This window comes from Drosophila pseudoobscura, chromosome X (assembly GCF_009870125.1).
Source record: "Drosophila pseudoobscura strain MV-25-SWS-2005 chromosome X, UCI_Dpse_MV25, whole genome shotgun sequence".
NCBI classification, from domain to species: Eukaryota; Metazoa; Arthropoda; class Insecta; order Diptera; family Drosophilidae; genus Drosophila; species Drosophila pseudoobscura.
This window is the reverse complement of record NC_046683.1, coordinates 66,699,913-66,721,282: the sequence shown is the minus strand read 5'-3', so window position 1 is coordinate 66,721,282 and position 21,370 is coordinate 66,699,913. Positions and strand designations below refer to the sequence as shown.

General features: G+C 46.0%; 1 protein-coding gene across 1 annotated transcript in view; it reads left to right on the top strand.

Annotated features, from left to right (window-relative positions):
* LOC6900960 (uncharacterized) overlaps positions 1 to 21,370 on the top strand; it is a 71,153-nt gene that overhangs the window by 39,447 nt on the left and 10,336 nt on the right. Inside the window, exons 3-4 of the mRNA XM_015186940.2 lie at positions 3,009 to 3,567; positions 20,721 to 20,823. Of these exons, the coding sequence (XP_015042426.2) occupies positions 3,087 to 3,567; positions 20,721 to 20,823 (584 nt within the window). The 5' untranslated portion in view covers positions 3,009 to 3,086. The remainder of the gene's footprint in view (positions 1 to 3,008; positions 3,568 to 20,720; positions 20,824 to 21,370) is intronic.

Genomic DNA, 21,370 nt, shown 5'->3' with positions numbered 1-21,370 from the left:
AAGATCCCCAAGATGATGGGCCAGCAGCAGCATATGGCTCCATTGTCTGCTGAAAGCATGGCTCATGCGGCGTGATTAATATCGAAGGTGGCCAAAAAACACATGTGATAAAAATAAATATGCTTTGAGCAATAGTTATTTATAAACGAAAAGGAAACAACTTAATCAAGGAAATGTTACAGAGATTATTGGCTTAGAGAGTGGGAAATGGAAATGGAATTGGAATCGGAGAAGGTATGATAGATAGTCCGCTTGAAGATTGTTTGGAATACTTCATTATGGAGATTTCTAAATACGGATCCCAGAATAATACCAGAACAAATACCGCAGTTACTACGAACAAGAATCATTTCTACATATGTACATAAATACCACGGAAAGTACTTAAGAAAAGTACCAGAATCCATAATGGATACAATGAAAAACAATGAAAAATTCCCTAAACATACTAGAACAAATAGAAATCATATATGTAGTTTCAAATTCAATAGAAGACAAAGCGTATAAGCGTATAATTACTTCTCCCCCACAAATTACACCTATCGTAAAGATGTGCTTCATAAAGATTCATCATCTCCTCCAGGGACTCCGACTCGCCCAATAAACAGTAGTATTCCCCGAAAGTGCTCTCCCATAACCCACTCTCTCTTTCCGTCTTTCCGTCTCTTTGGGGAGTTCTTGAAAACAATTTGCTTTGATGTTGTTTCTAATTTTAGAGTTTTGCTGCCTAAAAAATAAAAAAAAGAACAACAACATCTGGAACACAATTCGTGCATTAAATCATAAAAATGTAAAACAAAAAAAAAACAAAAAAAAGGCGAACTGCTTAAAGGTCTCATGACAACAAATCGGGCGTAAAAATGTCTGCATGATTGATAATATTCGAAAGTTTCAAACGCATTGACCGCAACAGAGACCCACAGTCCGAATACTGTATATGTACATATGTATGTATATTTGCGATATCCGACCCCTGGAGACCCTTTTGCCCCTCCTACGATTCGCTGCGGTGTGGGGTCTGGTCCGTGGGCTGCTCAATTGCTACTCCCGTCGGTCAGTGGCCGAATAAAACAATTTCTTGATCATGCTGGTGGCCGAAAGGCCGCCGAATGAGTGAGTGATTCAATGGAGCAAAACGTGAGCTAAAGACGTGATACAACAACAAAACCCCCAAACAATTGTTGCCCCGTTTATACGCCTGATGAGCGCGAATCTGAATCTGAATCGGAATCTGTGGCAGCGGCAGCGGTCCAATCCAGCCCGTCGGCCTTTTGAAACGATACTCTCGGCACTCGGCACTCGGTACTCAGTACTCAGTACTCAGTACTGGTACTCGTATATCATAAAAATTGTTGTTGTTGTTCTTCATTCACTTGTGATATTTTTGATTTTTTTCCTCAACGAATCAATCACAATGATTATGATAAATGATTTTGGTATTTCAGTATTTCGGTATTTCTCTTTTTTTTCTCGTATTTATTCACTATTTTCTTTCAAAGTTTCCATTGTTTGAATGGGTTTTTTCTTCTCTGTTTTCTGTTTTGTGTTTGTGTGTGTGTTTTTTTTTTTTGCATAATGGGCGATCAGACGATCAGAGGTTGTAATTGCCGGCTTATAAATCACAGTGAAAAGATATATAATTTCTGTTCAGATGATCTGTGGGTCTGCTGCCGATGGCCGAAACTTTGATTAGCACATTTGTCTGCCGCTGGAGTTTCACTTTTTTTTTGGTTTTTTTTGTTTTTTTTTGTTTCCAGCGGTGTAACGCTGACCCATTGAACTACAAATGCGAGTGTTCTGGTCAGTACTCGTTTAATGTTGATTTATTTGTGGGAGTTTGCTAAGTAATAGTTGAACTGTGCCAGAGGTAGAGCAAGAGGTAAATGAAACAAAATAAAACCAAAGAATCAACGCAGCAAAGTCAGAGTCCCGTTAGTTAGTTCATTCGTACGATAGCAGATAAGGAGTCGCACCGGCACCTGGCAAACAAAAGCTTCTCAAAAATGAATTTCGCGAAAGCAATGCAACAACAACAACAACAACAAGCACAAAGCTTATCTCAATAAATATAACAAATAAAGCTCCCGTAGTTCGTAGGCAAGAGCCGATTGTCGTCGGCTTGTTGTTGTTGTTGTTGCTACTGAAAAGTTGAAGAGAGAGAGGAGCAAACGAACTGAAGGAATTGCGAGTGTGTGGATTGCAGTGCGAGGAGCGTAGGTGACACGATCGAAATGCACAGAGAGAGAGAGAGAGAGCGCGCGAAAGAGAACAGCAAATTGCGACTTGTCGTGCGAAATATCGTCGCTTTTTCTGTGCATTCATTGCACCGCTTATCGCGCATTCGAGGCGTAGTGTAAACAAAAAAATGCCAGCACAGAAGCCAGAAGCAGCTCTTTTAATGCTGATTTATTTCATGCTATTTTTTGTTATTTTTTGTTATTTTTTGCCATTTTGTGTTTATCATATTTCTGTAATCTTGTTGGGAAACTTCATTAGTGTCAGCCGTGCACCCGCCTTGTGGCTTTTCTTTTTTTGGCTGATTAATGTGTGTCGACGCGGGGCGTGGCCAGGGGGAGGCTAATTTTTGGGTGAAAACCTGTCTCCACCCAAAGGCGACGCTGTTTGCATAGTCACAGCCACAGCCACAGCCACAGCCACAGCCATAGCCATCTGCCACGCCCCAAACAATGTTGATCGCGAGGCAATTTAAAGTCTTTATTGTGGAATTATTAATTGGGGTGGAACCCGTATCATTTATACATAGGTAGGTCTTTTGGTCGGGGGTGTCCATGGCTTATGAGGTCGGGTGTATGGAGTACGTATAAGGATATTCCACCAGCAGCAATGTGGCAGGCAAAACAACTTTCAAAAAAGAGTCAAAGTTGCCCCAGTCCCACCAGCCCCGCCACTGCAGCAGGTTTCACTTTTTGGGGCCAACAAATTTGACAATATTTGCCAATATTTATTAATAATTTTTTGGTTTGATTTTCCGCTCCCCTCCCTTGCAGACTGTGCAGCAGAGAGCCGCTCCATGAGGAGATCCGTCTGAGGCCACGTCTTCTCTCCGCCTGAGGCGTACATATAAAATGTTTCAACGTCTGCCCGCTGCTGGCGGCGCGGACATTTACCAGGATGCTGCCGCCGCCGCCGCCGCCGCCGCCGCCGCCGCCGCTGCCGGCACCACCACGATGCGCTCCGTGTTCCCCAATTCCCGCTTGGACTCGCTGGCGGAGAGCCAGCTGCCGGCGCCGCCACCAATGCCGCCAACGCCCCAGCCAGATGGAGTCGGATCCCTCGCTGGCGGGGCCGGGGCTGGGGCCGGGGCCGGGGCTGGTGGATACAATCCCTTAGACGACGACTGGTGGGCCAACGCCATCGAGGTGGACACCTTCGACTCGCCGCTGGCGTTCGATGCCAGCGAGAATGGCCTGTGGAATGGACACTTTGTGCCGCCACCGCCGCGTCCTCCGTTTCTGGATGAAAGCGTAGCCGCTGATGGCTTGACCACCTGTGATCTATGCACGTGGGCATGGCAGCGGAATGCCTACTCACTGGATGGTTCGATCGGTAAGTGGAAGCGACGATGGGGGGGGAGGGGTGCAACAGATCCCCTCTCTAGATACCCCCTGAAACGTTTTTTTCAATTAAAAAAGACAATAATCTTTGGGGGCGCACAACAGCCTCGTCTTCGTCCTCGTCCCCATCCCTGTGTGTGTGTGTGTGCATCGATCGCTGATATCAATTTATCAAACTGATGTTTGGGGCGTGTGTTGCATGCCTCGCGATTGCTTTTCGGCAGAGCAGGGAGCGCCCTTCCCCATTCCCCGTTTCCCCCGTTCCCTTTGCAGCATTTGCAAATTTAATTTCTGCACATAACTCTTTGTGGCAGCTCTTAGGCGTTGGTTCCCCTTCCAGATGCAACCTCCTCCTCCTTCTGCGGCTGCTGCTGCTGCTGCTGCACTATCGCCCTGCCACATCGCCAGTCATTTGTCTCTGCGCTTGTAAAAGGAAACCCCGCCAGTCCCCCACTCGCTGAGGAGTCGCTGAGGAGTCGCCGAGGCGGAGGCGTCTCCTTAGATGAGGAAAAGTTTATGAAAATATAAAGCAGTGGGCGTGCTGCAAGCAGAAGCGATGCCAGATACGATAGAGGATGCTCTGCCACAGAGAGAGAAAGAGAGGGAGAGAGAGAGAGTCGGAGAATCAGAGAACTCTTTAATTTAATCCGAGAACCCAGGGAGTACCCACTCGCAGGAAAGGAAGCAAGGAAAACGGAAGGAAATATGTATATTAAAAAGCCAGGCCCTGTCATTAGGAATTGATTTTTGCCCAAGAAATCTTCCATTTGATTCGTGAAATGTACAGAGAAAATCCAAGAAAACCAAAGTCTTCGATTCAATTGAATTTATTATAATAGGAAGATCGGATTAAGGGAGGAAAAAGGAGAAAAACAAAGGGAAATCCTCTCTTGTTGGAAACTGATTGCCTGAAAGATTTTAAAAAAGATCACTTTGATTTGTTAATTAAGAAAATAGCAAGACATTGCAGAGAAAGAGCAGAAATAATAGCGGAAAAGCGAAGGGGATTCGCAGGAAAATGAAGCCAGAACCCATTCCCCATTGCTGCTCAGGGGAAACGGAATTCAGAGAAGGACTTTCCATAGAACCCTTTCATTAGATCCTTGAAATCACGAGGAAAACGCAAGCAAATTCAAGGGAAAACCGTCTCTCATTAAAAACTTGCTTCATTTAATTTCCTTAAATGCAAATTTCCCCCCAACTTTCCCAAGCAAAAACACCCTCGAGAATGTCTCTGCATAGGGCAACCCCCTCCCCGCCCCCGCCCCTTAATCCATATCCAAAATCAAGTAATCATAAAACACAAAGTGAATGCCAAATGACCGCATGGAGCCACCATCCATCCCTCCATCCATCCCTCCATCCATCCATCCACATGAGCATCGGGCGGCATACATGGACTCCACATGGTATAGGAGGGTGAGGGGGTGAGGGTGACGGGGGGATGTGGGATATGGAATATGGCATGGCATTTAGCCGTTTGCGAGTATTTGATTTCCAGGAATCGCTTTTCAGGGCAAATTGGAAGTCATTATAGTCGTAGTGGAAGCAGTCCGAAAAAAACGAAGAAAAAAAAAACATGAAAAATACCCAACTGCGGGCCAAAACGAAGCCCCAGGTTCTGCTCGGTTCAGGCCTGGCGATGGGTGCCCCTTGCGTTATTAGAGGCTAATTATAGAGCAGAGAGCGGAGCAGCGCAGACGAGAGGGGGGACGGAGGGCATAGTGCGGCATGCGGCATGCATCATATGGAATCCAGGAATGGAATGGAAATGACTTTATTCATGCCGACTCTATCCGCGTCCACAGAGCGAGAGAGAGCGAGAGGCGTCTCTTTGTCGCGCCAAATGTCTGCTGTGGTTGTTTCCTGTGTGTGGTGTGTGTGTGTGTGTGTGTGTGTGTGTGTGTGTGCCCCAAAACGACGTGTCAACTAATTTGCAACACTCGCCACTCCACTGGACAGGGAACTGGCCAAGGGACTCCCATGGACTCTCTTCCATGGAAGTACCTGCGGGCTGCCTTTCGGCCAAGGGATTAGCAGGGGCCGGCCCCGGCTCTGAGAAAACAAAAACAAAAAAATTTGACTAATGTCTTAATTTTGGTGGAGCTTAGCAGCGGAGCCGAGCCGAGCCGAGTCGAGCCGCTTTGTTGCTTTGTTTTGCCGTGCCGTGCTTTCGTTTCGGCTCTGGAGATACCCTCGAATGCGCAGCCGTGCCGCAGAATGGGGCAGGCAGGAAAAAGTCGTGCCTCCTGGAGACTGCAGCGAATTGCCATTCACTTCGCTTCATCTCAGGGGTTTGGTGGGGTCTCTACCTCGGTCTGGGTCTCTGGGGCTCTCGGTCTCTGGGGGCTCTGGGGGCTCTGGGGGCTCTACCTCTGATTCTGTCTGTGGCTCTAAATTGAGTTTTTGCATGTCGTGCCCATGTCTAGGCCTTGCTTTGTTTCGTTTGTCTCGCTCTCTGCCACACAATTGACAGCTGAATAAAATGTTATTATATTTACACCATAATTTGCATGGCAATTAATCAAATGGCATGCAAAATTCGACAACACACAAAATGCCAGGCCAGAGCGGGAGCAGGGGCAGGGGCAACAGCAGGGGCAGGGGCAGGGGCAAGAGAGGTTTCAAGCGACACATATTTCTGGGAAAATATAAATATTCCCCACGCTCTCTGCCAATTCCCATTCCCATTCCCATTCTCAAACAAAACTCACACAAAAATACAATGCATACCATTTTCGACCCACCAAACCCCCCCAAACCCCCGCCCCGCCCCACCGCCTAAATGTCTTTATTATGAATCGGTGTCCCACAGCTCGTTAAGGGTTGGGCCCTGGCCTATTGGGTGATTGGGGAAGGTGTACGAATAGAGACATTTACGAATGAATCAGAGCAAGGAGCTCCTCGTAATCGTATCATTGCACTATCGGGGAAACTCTTCCCAAGTTATGGGACCATACTCCCCCCTCGCTTTGGATGCCCCTGCGCCTGGGGTAGTCCCCAAAGCCCCCGTTTGGCCACTCGACACGTAGCGCCCGCATATATTACTTTTATGCTTTATGGCCGTGGGATTAAGTTAACCGCCTGATAATTTCCACAGCATATTCTGTACAATTTATGCTCCTCTATGACACCCCATAATAACGGAATATAAAGGGTAACAGTTCCTATTTTCTGCCAATATTTACAACAATTTGTGGCACACACAATGCTCGCAATAAAAAATAAAAAGGAAAGGTCTTGAAGACCCAACAAAAAAAGGACTCGTGTCTGACTTTTGTGCGGCTGTGCGGCTGTTGAATGAATGTTTTATGGCAACAACAAATACGAGTATGTCCAGGGGAACAATCAGGAGAGGGAGAGGGGCAGTCGGTGCCACACAAAAGCAGCTGCTGTGGCCGGGGCTGGTGCAGGGGCAGGGGCTGAGGCAGGGGCTACTTCCTTCCTTTCTGCTGCCTACTTTTCGATATTTTTTATTGCTGTGGCGGAATAAATTCCAAATAAATTTATTTAAGTTGCCGCTTCTTCGGGGACTCCTCTGGCATTGTCCTTGCCACGCCACAAATACTTTCACAATCGTAGACGAAATTATTTATGGCCTGATTTATGCTACGCTAAATGCCATTTGAAAGGAGTAGGAGGAGCTTATATAATATAAATTTCTTTTAAAATCATAGAAAAAATCTCTGTGAATTGGGAAATAGTTTTCTACTGCCCGGAATGCTCTTCAGCACTCCATCAGAGTCTCGGGTAAGAGATCTTATGGTGTACGATCAATCTTCATCTTCCTCCGAGCGAATTTTCCTACATTTTCCGCTTCGTTTATCATCGCCTTCCCTGACCATTGACTCATGGGCTTCCATGAGGGATTCCATGGAGAAGAACCCATGGCTCGTTAGCGCTTCCCCTTTGGAGGGTGGCGGGGGGGACGCGGGGCAGGGGCAGGGGCCCATGCAAATACATGACTAATCTGAAGATTATGATTATGAAATTTATGCTAAAACCGCAAGCAATGTGATTCGGTTTTTTGTTTTTTGTTTTCTTGTGTGTGTTTTTTTTCGCATTCAGAAATATTCAAATCTGTAAGCGGAAATGAGTAGATGGATTTTTCTAGGTTTTCCTTCTGGCTTTCCTCGGTTTTTGCTGCTCTCTGACTCGTATAATTGTTGCAGGAAAACGCACTGTGGCCTGAAGCAGCCCATAAAAAGGCAAACAAAACACACAGCCCTCGCCTCCTTCCCCTCCTCCTCCTATGATTTCTTTCTGTGTGTGTGTGTGTGTGTCTGTGTGTGTTTCCATAATATTTTTCACTTTTTTGTTTACATTTTGCTTGCATTTTTATTGTGGCAGCAGCATCGCTCGTCGTTCCTCCTTCTCGATGGATTCTCGGGCCCTCCCCCCCTCTCGTTTTTTTTTGTTTTAATCAATTAAGGCAAGCCGATCCCTGGCCTGGGGGGAAGACCACACACAGAGGCTCTTCACAAGATGCGGGCCTCCCCCGTTTCAGAGTGGGATGGGTTGGGGGGGTCGGGGTGGGGAAGAACTAATGGGAATGCTGATTAAAATAGTTGGCACTCTTTTAATCACGATTTATGTTGTTTAATTTCGCTTCATTCGTTTACTAATTATTTTTTCGAAACGATATTCGACTCCGCGCCGACTCAGAGTCTGTGTCTTGTGTCTGCGTCTGCCTTTGGGGCTCTGCCTGCTGCATGCCGCCTGCCGACTGCCACAAGAAGATCAAAGGAGGAGGCAGCAAACGTCAGCGGCAGACAAACATTGTCTCTTCTTTTGGGGGAGACATCAAAGGAAATTTTAGACTCAGTTTTCATGCCACAAACCATAAACAGCCGCCACAGCACACCATTCCACTGCCATTCCATTGCCATTCCCCTATTTTGTTCAAAAATCAATTTTTTCGCCTCATTAGCAAGTGACAGTGGGGGCAGTGGGGGTGGGGCCGACGGGGGAAAACTACACACACACACACACATAAATGAAAAACTTGTGAAATTTCGCATCGAGAAGGCGGCAAACGATACTGCTTCGTGGTGGGGGGCGGGGGCTGAGGCGGGTACGGGGGCGTACAAGTATTTATAGTGTGAAAATCAAGTGAAAATTTTGAAATTTACTAACGGGACGAAACGCATATAAATTTCGCCTAATTGAAAATCCATGCCAGCGGATAATTATGAGCGCCAGTTGGCATTAAATTTTCCCTGGGAAAGTGCGCTGTGCGGCCGTCTCGGGGGAGTGGAGTGGAGAAATGCTCTCGAATGGAACGATTTGAGTGGGTGGCCGAATATGAAATTAGGGAGAAATGTATTTCTCTATTTTATAGGCACATTCTAGCCCCAAAGCACCAGGGCACCAGGGCTCCAAGGCTCCAAGGCTCCGAGTCTTTATACCTCAAATTCGAGGTAAATTTAATTAGCTTGCAATTTTAATGCCTGGATCATGGCATCCATCCAGCCATCTAACAGGCCTCCATTAGGCATCCGAATGCAGGTCCTAAACTATCCATTTAATGGCTCTAACTAGTACTCCGCCAACTACCGGCACTCCCGCACTCCCGCACTCGGACTGCCATTCAAGTGGAAAGCAAATTAAATTAAAATGTAGGTGAAATCGAGCTGCCATTCGACCACACGATCATTAAAGCCATTCCCCCCCCCCGTAATTTCCATTCGTAAAACCCAAAGATCGGGCAATCAAATTATAAATTACAATAAAATGCACTCCGGAGAAGGCCATTTCTCCCCCAAGAATCGTGGCCTGAGTCGTCCGAGTCGTGGGGTAAAACAATTTTCCCAAACTCCTGCCAACAGGTGGTAGGCGGCAGGCGGTAGGTGGCAGGTGGCAGGTGGCAGGTGGCAGGTGGCAGGAGGTCGGGGGCGGCAGTCGACTCCTATTCATTAAGACTTCATTCTAGAGGGGTGGGCGAGTGGGGGTGTGGCAGTAGATTGTATTTTCCTCTTTCTGGTCAAAGATCATAAAAACACAGACATTTTATGAACTGAAAACGACAGCAATGACAGCCGACTGCCGACAGCGATTCCGCTCCTGTGTCCTCACACCGCCCGTCCACCCGTCTGCCCCTCCGCCCCTCTGCCATCCGCCCCTTGGGCACTGCCTGGCCGTCGCACTGTTTACTCTTGACACCTAAATGTTTAACTAATTTCATTTCAAATATGTTTTTACGACGCCCCTACCTGGTCAGCCCTCCAGCACTCGCTCCACACTGCATTTCTAGTTTATTTATTTTTTTATTTGTTTTCGTTGCTTCTATTTTATGAGACATTGTCGCCTGTTTCTACTGTTTAAATTTTGATTAAGAGATGACGAACGCAGATAAGACTCGTGTGTAACTGTTGCCCTGCCTCGATCGTGCCCTGATATCGGCTCTCTCCCGCATTCCCTCATTCTCACGCTGTCCTTTGGTTACGTTTTGCATTTGCATAGGGCAGTGCATTCGGACGTCGGTCGTCGCGTCGTCGGTCGTCGCATCGTCGGCCGTCGCGTCGTCGGTCGTCGGTCGTCGGGAGATATGGATCAACGGTAAAACAGTAAAATGTCTATGTCTTTTCTCCTTTTCTCCCTCTCTTTCTACACTTTTTACGATAGAGCGACGGAGCGACGGAGACGACGGCGCACGGGCTCTTGTTTGTTTAATTGTCTTTTACTATGTATGGCATTTAGGCATTTGCCTTTGACTTGACTTTCGGTTTACGGACTTTTATTTGTTCTTTTTATTTCCGTGTGTGTCAACAGTTCTGTTTTTTCTATTTTACGAGAAAGGAGATATGATACAGGGAAGAAGAACTCCTCTCCTAGCCCTAGATACAGCTGATTGGAGCATTCGACGGGGGAGGGGAGTGGGGGAAAAGTTAGTCAAAGAATTATCTATGGCATCGTTTTGGGAATAGTATTGTTTAAAATCAAGAGAAAACAAAAAATTCGTAAATTAGGCAACAAAGGAGGTCTGTAGCCCGTGATATCGATAATCGATAGCAATCGGTGCTGTGCTATTTGTTGTTGGTTTGAAGTCAAATCTGAGATACGATGAGAAATAAGTTCATTAAATGCATAAAGACATGTGAAAGTTGATTTTTAAATTTGTAAATACAAAAAACAACCGGTTTATACGTAAGAATACGTAATTGTAAGAATCTTGCGATTTGCGGAGCACGCACTTTGTGCGGTTTGCGATAGCCCGCGCTTGACTGTGGATAGAATATACTTTTTATTATCGGAAAATTATAATTTAAATATCAAAACGAAACGAAACGATGCCACACCTCAATGGCAGTCCCAAATCCCTTCATCGAAAACTATTAAAAGAATTTCCAGAATGTATTTCCACAGATACTCGTACGTACTACCCCGCCTGGTGTATCCATCAGATTAACCTAATGTCCCATATAAATAATCAACGAAGGGAAACAAACATTTTCCATTTCGGGGGCTCGGGGGCTCGAGTGGGCGTGTCCGCTGGAACAAGAATTTTATACATTTCCCAAATGGCAATCCAAAAATATTCTTCAATTCTGGGGCTCATAAATAAAACATTCCGATTTCTAGGGGGCATAAGCTGTTTTTTTGGATGCCTCATAAAAAAAATATCTTTTCCAAACAATAAAGAAAACACACAGCTTTCTGCACCAATTAACAGGGCATCCCATAGATACATATGTATCTATGTATCTGTTTTCTGTATGGGGCATTCAAATTTTGATTTGCGCTTCATTAAATCCTCAAAATCAGAAGAGGCCAAGTTTTCAGCCTAATTGACTTTCAGGCCATAAAGTTCGCGACATACAAATTAGCGTGAAGGCGGCAGCAGTGGGCGTGGCACACACACACGCACACACACACACAACAAGATCTATGCTTGCGGCTCCGAAGTTTTTCCATGGAAATGCGAAATGCGAAATGCGGCAAATCAACAAAAACTAATTAAAATTCAACTTTTGAGGCAAAAACAGAAAGTTGCCGCTTCGCCTAAGCAATAAATATTGTAAAATATGTACTGTGACACGCCCACGCCCACACCCACGCCCACACCCACACCCAGTGGGGGTCCTTTATTCCTGGGAAATGGCGCACGCATTCCTACGGGTTTCCCTGCTGCCATTTTCCTGCGGTTTCCATTTGTCATTCGAGTGCCAAAGTTTTTTGTTCCCATCGAGTGGTTCCGTTCCACTCCGCTTGAAAGTTGCAAAACTGGCAAGTCTTCAAGGAAAACTTAATGAAATTTTGACTCCAAAGAAAAGCCCCAATTAATCAGAGAGCAACTTTTCAGCAGAAACTAATGGGCAAATCCCTTGGGGGAGAATTAGCTTTTGATTAATTGTGAAACGCATTTGAATAGAGAGGAGAAATCATTGAAATGCATGCCCCTAGCCCCTAGCCGCTAGACCCTTGCCACATGCCCCTTGCCCCTTGCCCCCGAGGAAATTGAAATTCTTTTCAAGAAGCGACAACACAAAAACACCTGAGAATTACGAGAATAAACGACAGGGCGACAACATTTATCATGTGGCACTAAAAGAGAGAAAAAAACTCGAAAACAGGAACTGAAACTGAAACTTTATTTACCTGCCGCGCGGCCATAGATACACAGATACCCGAGTATCTACGCCCTGCCCCCTGCCCCCTGCCCCGTGCCCCGCCCTGAAGTCCTTTTCCCGAAGTGAAGGTGAAATGTTTCTGTTGTGTGATAAACCTAATGAGCAAAAGGGCAACATTTTGGGGAGCAAACGAACCGAACGGAACCCATATTCCCGTAGATAAAGATCAAGAAAACGTAGCGACGCGGGGATCTGACTCCGACTCCGACTCTGCCTCAGACTCTGACCTGAAAAATCGTGTGCCATGTGGCATATAAAAGACTGTTGTCACCTTCTGTCCCGCTGCCCCTGCCACTGCCACTGCCACACATGACATTTAAATATTTCAATTTGTGGAAGAGAATAGGCCCTGAATTGAATGGCTAAAAGGTTTCTATCTGGTTCTGGTGCTGCTTTCCGAAGAAATTCCCAAATGCCGAAATTCCGAAATTCAATTAAGACGTTTTTCAAACATTAAATGAGCCGCGGACGTGGACGTGGATGCCGACGCTGACGCCGACACCGACGCGGAGAGATTGCCACTCTTCTGTGGCATGAAATACGAGTATCTCGGAAATATGCATAATTCCCACAGATATAATTACTCGAATGTTTAGTAGATAATTTGCTGGCATTGTTATGCAAATTCCGAGAGCAGAGCTGCAGCTGTTTTGTGGCCCCATAATTGAGACATTTGCCGCTGGATGGGGCACGGCATGTCCGATTCTATTGGTATGGAAATCTCATCACCACATTCTGCCGCAGACTGTTTTTGCATATTAAATGAGAATTAAAAACGCTGCGGTGCGGTGCGGAGCGGCTTCCTATTAAAAATGATAACTCTTATGGAGATACATTTTTGTTCTTTCATTTGTTTATTTATTTGTTCGAAATTCGAAGAGGATTCCCACTCTGGCGGCTTCTGCGATGGCTATCTGGTCTTTCGGCTTATGCCTAATTTATGTGGTAACCCTGGTCGCTCCTGCCCAGGGTAGTCGCCATCCATCAAAGCGCAGAGCGCGAAGCGTGTTACTCCACTAATTGTTTTCAGCAATTAATCAATGTTTCCATTGTGGGAGCGCGAGAAAAACTTTCTATATTTCGTTATTTCTTTATGTCTTTATTTCTTTAATTCCCTCTCTCTCGTGTCGCAAACAAATAAATAATAATTTCAGTTGACATTACATTAATTCTACGCACTGTCTAGGCCAGAGACAGAGACAGATACAGAGTGGAAGAGGGAGAGAGAGAGGGGGGGACTACTGCTTGGTAAATTGAATTTTCTTGCTCTTTTGCATAATTGAATTTATTCCGCCGCCTCTCCTGACACTCAACAGATTTTGGCTTTTACTTTGCCAAGAAGTCAACGTCATTTAATGGCATTATGCCAATATGTATCTGCTGTATCTGCGATTGCTGCCAAACAGCCAGACAGCCAGCCACAACAGCAGGAGGCAGGCGGCAGGGGGCAGGGGCACAGGGCTGGAGGCAGCTCCCATTTGCAACAGCAGCAGAGAAAACGTGAAGTAATCAAAGTCGCAGGCGGAAAGGAAAGGAAAACTTGGCAAACACTCCGCCAACTTGGCAGATTTTTGTAAGTGCAAAGAGTCCACAGGAGATCCGACTTAAAGCTAGGACTAAAGTTGATTAAGGAATTGATCCCAGTACTCCCCCGTCCTTAGATCTGCAACAAAGTGTCACATTGCTGAACCGCAGATTTGCGATTTGCGGGATTTGCGTAAGGCATTTGGCATCGCCATCCAACGGATCTCAAAGATCATCGGAGCTCCTTTCTTATCGCCTGCTTTCGGTGAAAGTTCTGCGCAGTCCGTTATCGATACCAGGGGCAACGGGTAACCCTTGGGTGAACTGGATAACCCCGTCCCCTCCCCGTCCCCTCCCCGGCCCCTCCCTGTCGTCTTATAAGGAAGTGGCAGCAGATGTGGGCCAAAAGTCAAACCGTCAACAGAGGAATCCCCCCATGCTCGTATGGCAAATATTCCATTACAAAAGTTTCGTACAAATTTTCGCGAGGACAACATATGGCCGTCAAAGAACAAAAAAAAAAACAGTCAACAGGAGGCACATCCAAACAGAAAGAAGAGGAAGACAAAGGGAAAGAGAAAGAGAAAGAAAGCAGTCGCATGTTCGTTCAGCAAAAGAAAAGAAACGCACAAAAATTAAATGACAAATTAAATAATGTCAGCAACGCGGCGGCTGGCAAAAGGTTAAAGCCATAAAAAAGAGGGCCAGCTCAGGCCAGGCCCCAGCGACAGATCGGTCGGCACTCCATCGGGTCTTCAAGCCAATATAATAAATTACATGCCGACAGTGGCGATAATCAAATGAACAACAGCAACAACAACAACAACAATGTGCAACATGCGTCCGAAGTTCAGGTCTCCGAAAGTCGTTAACAAAAACGCACTGAGAAAAATGTGAATACCCTCTGGAGGAGGGTAGATCCATGGATCGAGAGAACGAATCGAAATAAAGTATATTCTCGATCATTTTCTCTCTGTTTTGAGGATTTCCAAGTGCAAGGATCGTAGCACTATATTATATAGATTTCGTTGAAGAAATCGATGGGAAAAACAAATTTTAATCAAAGAAACATTTTCTTTTCCCAGAAATGAGTGGAGTGAGTGAATAAAGATGGTTATATATGGTATGTGGACATGTCCTATATATCCCAAAGAAACATCCAACAAAAACCTATGGTTTTCCAAGAAAATCCCAGATCGTGGGGACTTTATCCATCCATCTACCATTTCGAAGAGTATCTAAAGCTTCGGTCTTTCCATTTTTAATGGGTGTTTTTTGTTTTGTTTTTTGTTGTTTGGTCAACGGCTGCAAAATTGAAATAAAAATTAAATTGAAGGCAAAGCCAAAGGCGCAGGCGCAGCCGCAGGGACAGCGACAGCATCAGTGAGGAGCAGGACCCCCAGCGGCGGCGCCACCAGATACAAGATACAGATACAGAAATGTGGCATTGTGGCTTGGTGGCTTGGGGGGTAGCGGGTAGCGGGTAGGGGGAGAATGCGCGCAAAAAGATGCGACATATGCCGAAAATTTTCAACAGAAGTTCACTTCTCGAAAGGAATTTCACATGAAATTTCTGGAGGTTTTTGGCAAATTTTCAGGTTTGTTTTTTTCCAGAGAGACCTCCACTTAATGGGGGGGGGGGGGGAAGAGAGGTGCAACGCTCTGTGGGGCATCGCAGCTGGGAGGGGGGGGTGGCATCATTAGCGGGCCAAATGCGAAATGCGAAATCCTTTTTGTTAAACAACAATTACAAACAAACAAAAAACAATTAAACGCAAAATTGAGTTGTCAAATGCGGAATGAGAGGCGCAGAGCAGAGCAGAGCAGAGCAGAGTGGGATATCATGTAAAATACTCGTATGTTGCATGTTGCAGCACACGCACCAGAGAGTCGCCTCTTCAGGCAGAAGCATTTGCCTTGGGGGGCATTTGTCTGGGGTCTGGGGTCCGGGGTCCGGGATGCGGGGTCTGGCTTTTGGGCCATGGCTCGCTCCTGTGGCTCTCCCGTTCTCTGCTGTGCACCTTTTTGGTCTAATTAAGCGCCACAATTAAGTGCAAATGCGGCTCTCGGAGTATATGTAGCTCTGTAGCTCTGTAGCTCCGTCTGTGTAATGTGCACCGTAATTACGCACTGCAGCAGACCTCTGCTGCCACTGCCGCTGCCACTGCCACTGCCACTGCCGCCTTGTCTAGGGGGAGGGGGATTGTTACAACTGTTAATTTGTGGTCAATACCACACGTTATTTGACGTCGCTCTTGTCGGAAAATTACCTTCCCTGGGGCGGGGATTTTGTGTTTTGTTTTTTGTTACCTTTTTGGCAGGTGAGAGAAACCTGCTACTGTTGCCACCAATGCCACCAATGCCCCCATTGCCACGACACAGACCAGACCAGACCAGACCATTGGCTGTCATTAGCCGTTTGTTTATTCCCAGTTTTCATTCAGTTAATGACTTAATTTCACCGCACAAAAACCCAAAAACAATTGTTGGGTAATTTGGGAAAATGCATAGAGAATGTCTCCCCAAAAAAAAAAGTAGAGGGTGGTTTGCTGATTGCTTGGAAACGAAGAGAAGCGATAGGAAAACCAAACAAGAGAAGGAGCCAAAGCACTCACAGGTGACCAGAAAAGTTGGTGTTTCACTAAAATATAATACTCCGAAAGTGGGACTTTTTTTTGCCAAAGACCTTGCCTTTGCCTGCCAAATTTCTTTGGCCAACTTTTGTGTGGCTTTTATCTGAAATTCAATTAAAATCCGGGCGATAGGCCACCGGTTAATGCCGCCCAAAACTGTCGCTAAATCATTTCTTAATTGCTCAATTTGGAGACACACACACACACACACACACACAGACACAGACACAGACACGCACACAAAGGCAGTCGCCATTTAATTTAATTGTGTGGACCGTTAATTGAGTCGTACTTTGGGCAGTCCGTTGGCTTTTTATTTCGGCACGAAATGCGGCACTGCGGCACAGCCCCCCAGCTGCCAGCCCCCCCGAGCCCCGAGCCCCCGAGCCGCCAGTGCCACGCCTCCCTTCTCGCTCCATTCACAAAATCCGCGATACGCGATGCCCGATTCGCGATGTTAGATAATGTTACAGCCGCCTGTTTCTGTTTCGGTTTCGGTTTCTGTTTCGGTTTTCGTTTGAGCGGAATGTTTCACGGGGGCAGGCAATTAAAACAGGAAAAATGGAAAATGCTAAATGCAAAATGCAAAATGGGAAAACTCTGCGACAGTTTTTTTGGCGGCAGTGCAGCTGCAGTGCCAGGAGGTGCCGGAGCCGCCTCCGAACGTGGGCTGTTGCCAGCCAATTTTAATGATTTACAGCAAAGCAGGCGAAAACTGTGTGTGGCACAGCACGGGGGAGCGGAGGGGGGGCGGGGGCCACATTAGACGGCGGCAGGTGGTGTCGAAATTTGCATATAAATATCGTAGAAAACGAATGCATTATCCGATAATGTAATGTGCTTGGAATTATGTCGCCGTGGCTTTCGGCATTCCAGATACAAAGATACAAGCCTGTTAACCCAACAGATACGTGGCACCCCATGGTGGGGGGATGGCGGAATGGCGGTATGGGGGTTATGAGGCGGGGGCATCATCAATCATCTCTCTGCCATGCAGATCGATTATTACAATTGCTGACAGCCACAGAGCAGCCACGGACACAGAGAGCATCCATCTGCGGTCTGGCGGCCCCCTCATTTGTATCTGATGGATGTATCTTTCGGCAGCCGAGCAGCCGAAGAGCCGAACAGCCGAACAGCAGGAGGTGCAACATGCTGCAGTTCCATGGAAAACAGCTGCACAGCTGAAGAATAGTTCTGCTCCGTGTCAAGTCCTAAAAGTTCCAGGAAAAACCCACAAAAAAAGACCCCAAGCCCCCGTCCCCCGTCCCCCGTCCCCCGGCCACCGTCCACCGGCCCCATAAAAAACGCCATGTTCTGTGCCAAAAAACAAAAACAAAAAAATAAAAGGCTGAAGCTGAAGCATTACAACTTTGGAACGGCTTGTCCATTGTCCAGTGTTGCAGTTGCACGTTGCACGTTGCACGAAAATTATTTTAATGAGTTGCCAATTAGGGCCGTAAGCCGTAAGCTGTAAGCCGTAAGGCCGTGGGCCGTGGGCCCGCTTCAAATAGATCAGTCATTGGAGAGTCTGCTAATAAATACCTGAATGAGTGGCTCGCTGGACCGCTGGATCCCTGGATCGCCCCTCGGATTGCGTAGAGAGCGCAGCGCCAGTGCACACCTGTTGCATGAATACTTGAAGAGTCGCCGCCGCCGCCGCCGAATGAAGCAGCAGCCCCCAATCGAGTGGCGCAGGAAACTCTGAGATGTCCCTCTGTTGCCCCTGCCCCCTGTCCACCTCTCACCCCTCACCCCTGTCTCCTCCTGATGTCCGATGCTGTTTTCAGCTATATTTACGAGTCTTTTAGGGAATTACATTCACAGATCCGCAAGACACTGACAGCATCCGACAGGACAGGACAGGACAGAAAACAGAAGGGAATTCGCTCCGTATGGCCGTATGGCTGGAATGCAGATGTTGCATGCAACCGAACATGGCCATAACTTGCCCCAAAAGCCGGACGAATTTCGTTTTTAGCTGAATATTGATTCTTGAACTGCAATCTGATGAGCTTTTCGCCTTTTAATTACTCTTGAAATGAACTCCTACTCTTAAACGGCGTCTCTTATAATTGATTGGCGGCAATCAAAAGGTGCCTGCTATGCAGCTAGATCACACAGAGAGTGAGAGAGAGGGACACACACGAATAGAACTCCACGGACCACAGCGCTGCTCTAGCCTCTCTTTTTTCTTGTGCTTTGCTGCGTGTCTCTTCGTGTCAGAGATCTCTCTCTCTCGCTCTCTCTGTCTCTCTTCGAACGCTTGTCTGTTGTTTTCCCTCTTGTTACTGCAATTAACAACTGGAGCGAGAGAGCCCTCGTTATTTCTCATTTCATCTTGTGTTTTTTTCTTTTTTTGTTTAACACTTTGTGAGGCGCCGCTTATTAACGCGTTTCCTGCTGGCCACGCCCACATCCTCAATTCAAGCGAAAATTGCTTTTCACTCGCTCCCATGTTCTGGAGTGTTGGGTGGTGGCTTGAGGGGGTTAAGGAGTTGTGGAGTTGTGGAGTGGGGCGGGGAGGGGTTATTAATTACACAGTTTCCAAAGACTTTACGCAGTTTCCAGTTTTCGGAGTTTGCCTCGTGGCTGCGTGCTTCTTTTTTTTGCCCAATTGAATTATTACTCCAAAGACAATGAAAGGGAGGGGTAATAGGGGGGAGGAAGCCCCGAAATACTGAAATACCGAAAGAAGCGAAGAAGCTGGCAGAAGTGAAAGGAAAGAGTAATGGGGATTGGGATTGGAAGAGGAATTTGGCGAGGGAGAGGGGGCCATAACATAATGGCGTTTGCTTTCATTATAGCACCGACAGCAGCAGCACCGAGCAGCATAAATATTTAAGCAACTGACAATGAGATAACAAACGCTAAAGGCGGGGGGGAGTGTGCGTTGGGATGGCACCGTTAATGGGGTCAAAGGAGGTGGTAGTAGGAGGGCGAAGGAGTCGGGGGCAGTCCATTCATCAGTTGGTGGCGTCGAGTAAATTACATTCATTTTGCTGGATGCCATTGTGATGCTCTTCGAGAGATTCCTTGGCTTAAGGAATTCCATTAGAAATTTGATAGAAATATGTTTGGAAATACTACAAAAATATGAAGAAATGCCTAAAAACGATTGCATAAAAAATACCTACAGCATGTAGAGAAATACTAAACTAAAATACCGCAAAATACTTAAGAAATACTACAGAATACAAGCCCAAAAATCAACTATTCATGCGTTTACCAACACTGATATCGCATGAAATCAAGCCAAATCAAACTATTTCGAAAGGAAGGGCATCTGATCGTCGTTTACCTCCAATTGCAGCTCTATTCCTGTCTTAAATTACGCCTCTTTCGGCTTCCATCAAAAGGATGTAAAGGATGGCTAAAAGGAAGAGGCGTGGAAAGGCCAAAGGGTGACTGAAATATTTATATGCGTGTTGATTTCTGTTTGCTGAATTTAACCTTTCACCCACCTACCGCCCCATACGCCCGCTCGGACTCAAAGAGAGGAGATCCCCACTTGTAGATAACGGTCTTCTCTCTCTCTCTCTGTTGCTAGGCGCAAAAAAAAGGGTCAAATACGCAGCCGCCATGGCAGGCCGCATGTGAAAGACCTTGTAGCGCCGCCACCTCTGGCCCCATAGTCATCCTTAACCCTCTGCTGCTCCCGTTGCGCTTGCCTCATTTAACTGCCGCCATAAATATTCGAAATCACCAGCAACGGGGGCAGACAGCGACAGCGACAGCCGCAAGTTGTTAAGATAATAAAGTTTGTAATTAATTTTGCATCGTTAAATGTTCCAGCAGGCACCATATAATCGTAGATACGAGTGCAGATACACGTACACGTCGTACACGTACTTACCGCTGCCGGTGTACAGAGTCAGTGTCTACGGACTCTTCAGAGTAGAACCGAAGAAGAACCGCTTTCTAGCTCGAATCCGAAGCCTCGAAGTCTCGAAGTCTCCATATCCATGGATCCATAGTTTTATGGGTACTATATGAGATGGCCTAATTGACTTTGCTCACGAATTTCGAACAGTTGCCCCTAGACTTTCGTCTTTCGGTTCTCTGTTTATCCTCAATAATACACACACACATAAACACACACACACACACACACACACACACACACACACACGCACACCAATGCTCCCATTCATATTCATAACTTTTTATGAATTCATCATCTTTATCGCCATCGCGCCATAAAATAATGCATAATCATAAAAAAATTACATCCACTGTTGGGGCCCCCATCTGATCATCCAGTTTTTTTTTCGTATTTTTTATTACGCAAGCAACAACCTACATACGGATACAAGATACATGTTCTAGTATATAATTCTACGTTTATTTCTTTGCAGATAAAGCTGGCGAACTTGGATGGGCATTCACCCTAATCATAGTTTCAATCATATCGGCTCTTATAGGTGCTATTGTAATGGTCATAGTTCTAAGATGTAGAAGGTAAGTCCAATCAAAAGAATACCATAAGAAATGTAGAAAAACTCAACAGGTATTCGATCAAAAAAGATGGAAAACTATAGATAACATTCCATGTAGATCCAGAAATTATATTCCCAAAAACACGTCTGTCCCGCGTCATGCAGCCGTGCCCATCGGTGGGTTGTGATACATTTTCGCCTTACCTTAGAGTAAAAAGTAGATCCTAATAAAATCCTGATAAAATACCAAGAAAGTTCAAAAGATATTCGTTAAAACATTGAACACGTATAAATATTTGAATATTTGAATTGCTTCGAACATAATCAATTGCTGCGATAATATATTTGACTCTTCCTCCCCCAGACCCCATAAATAAACCCATAAATAAACCACTCAAAATTAATTGGCCAACAAAAACAAATAGCAAAATATCGAAATAGCCGAAATTAGAAAAATTATGAATAAACGAACACATTTTGGCATTTAGCTAGAAAAATGCCACAATTAGTCACGATAATGTACTCGTATGATGGCAAAAAAACACACACACACACACACACACACACGT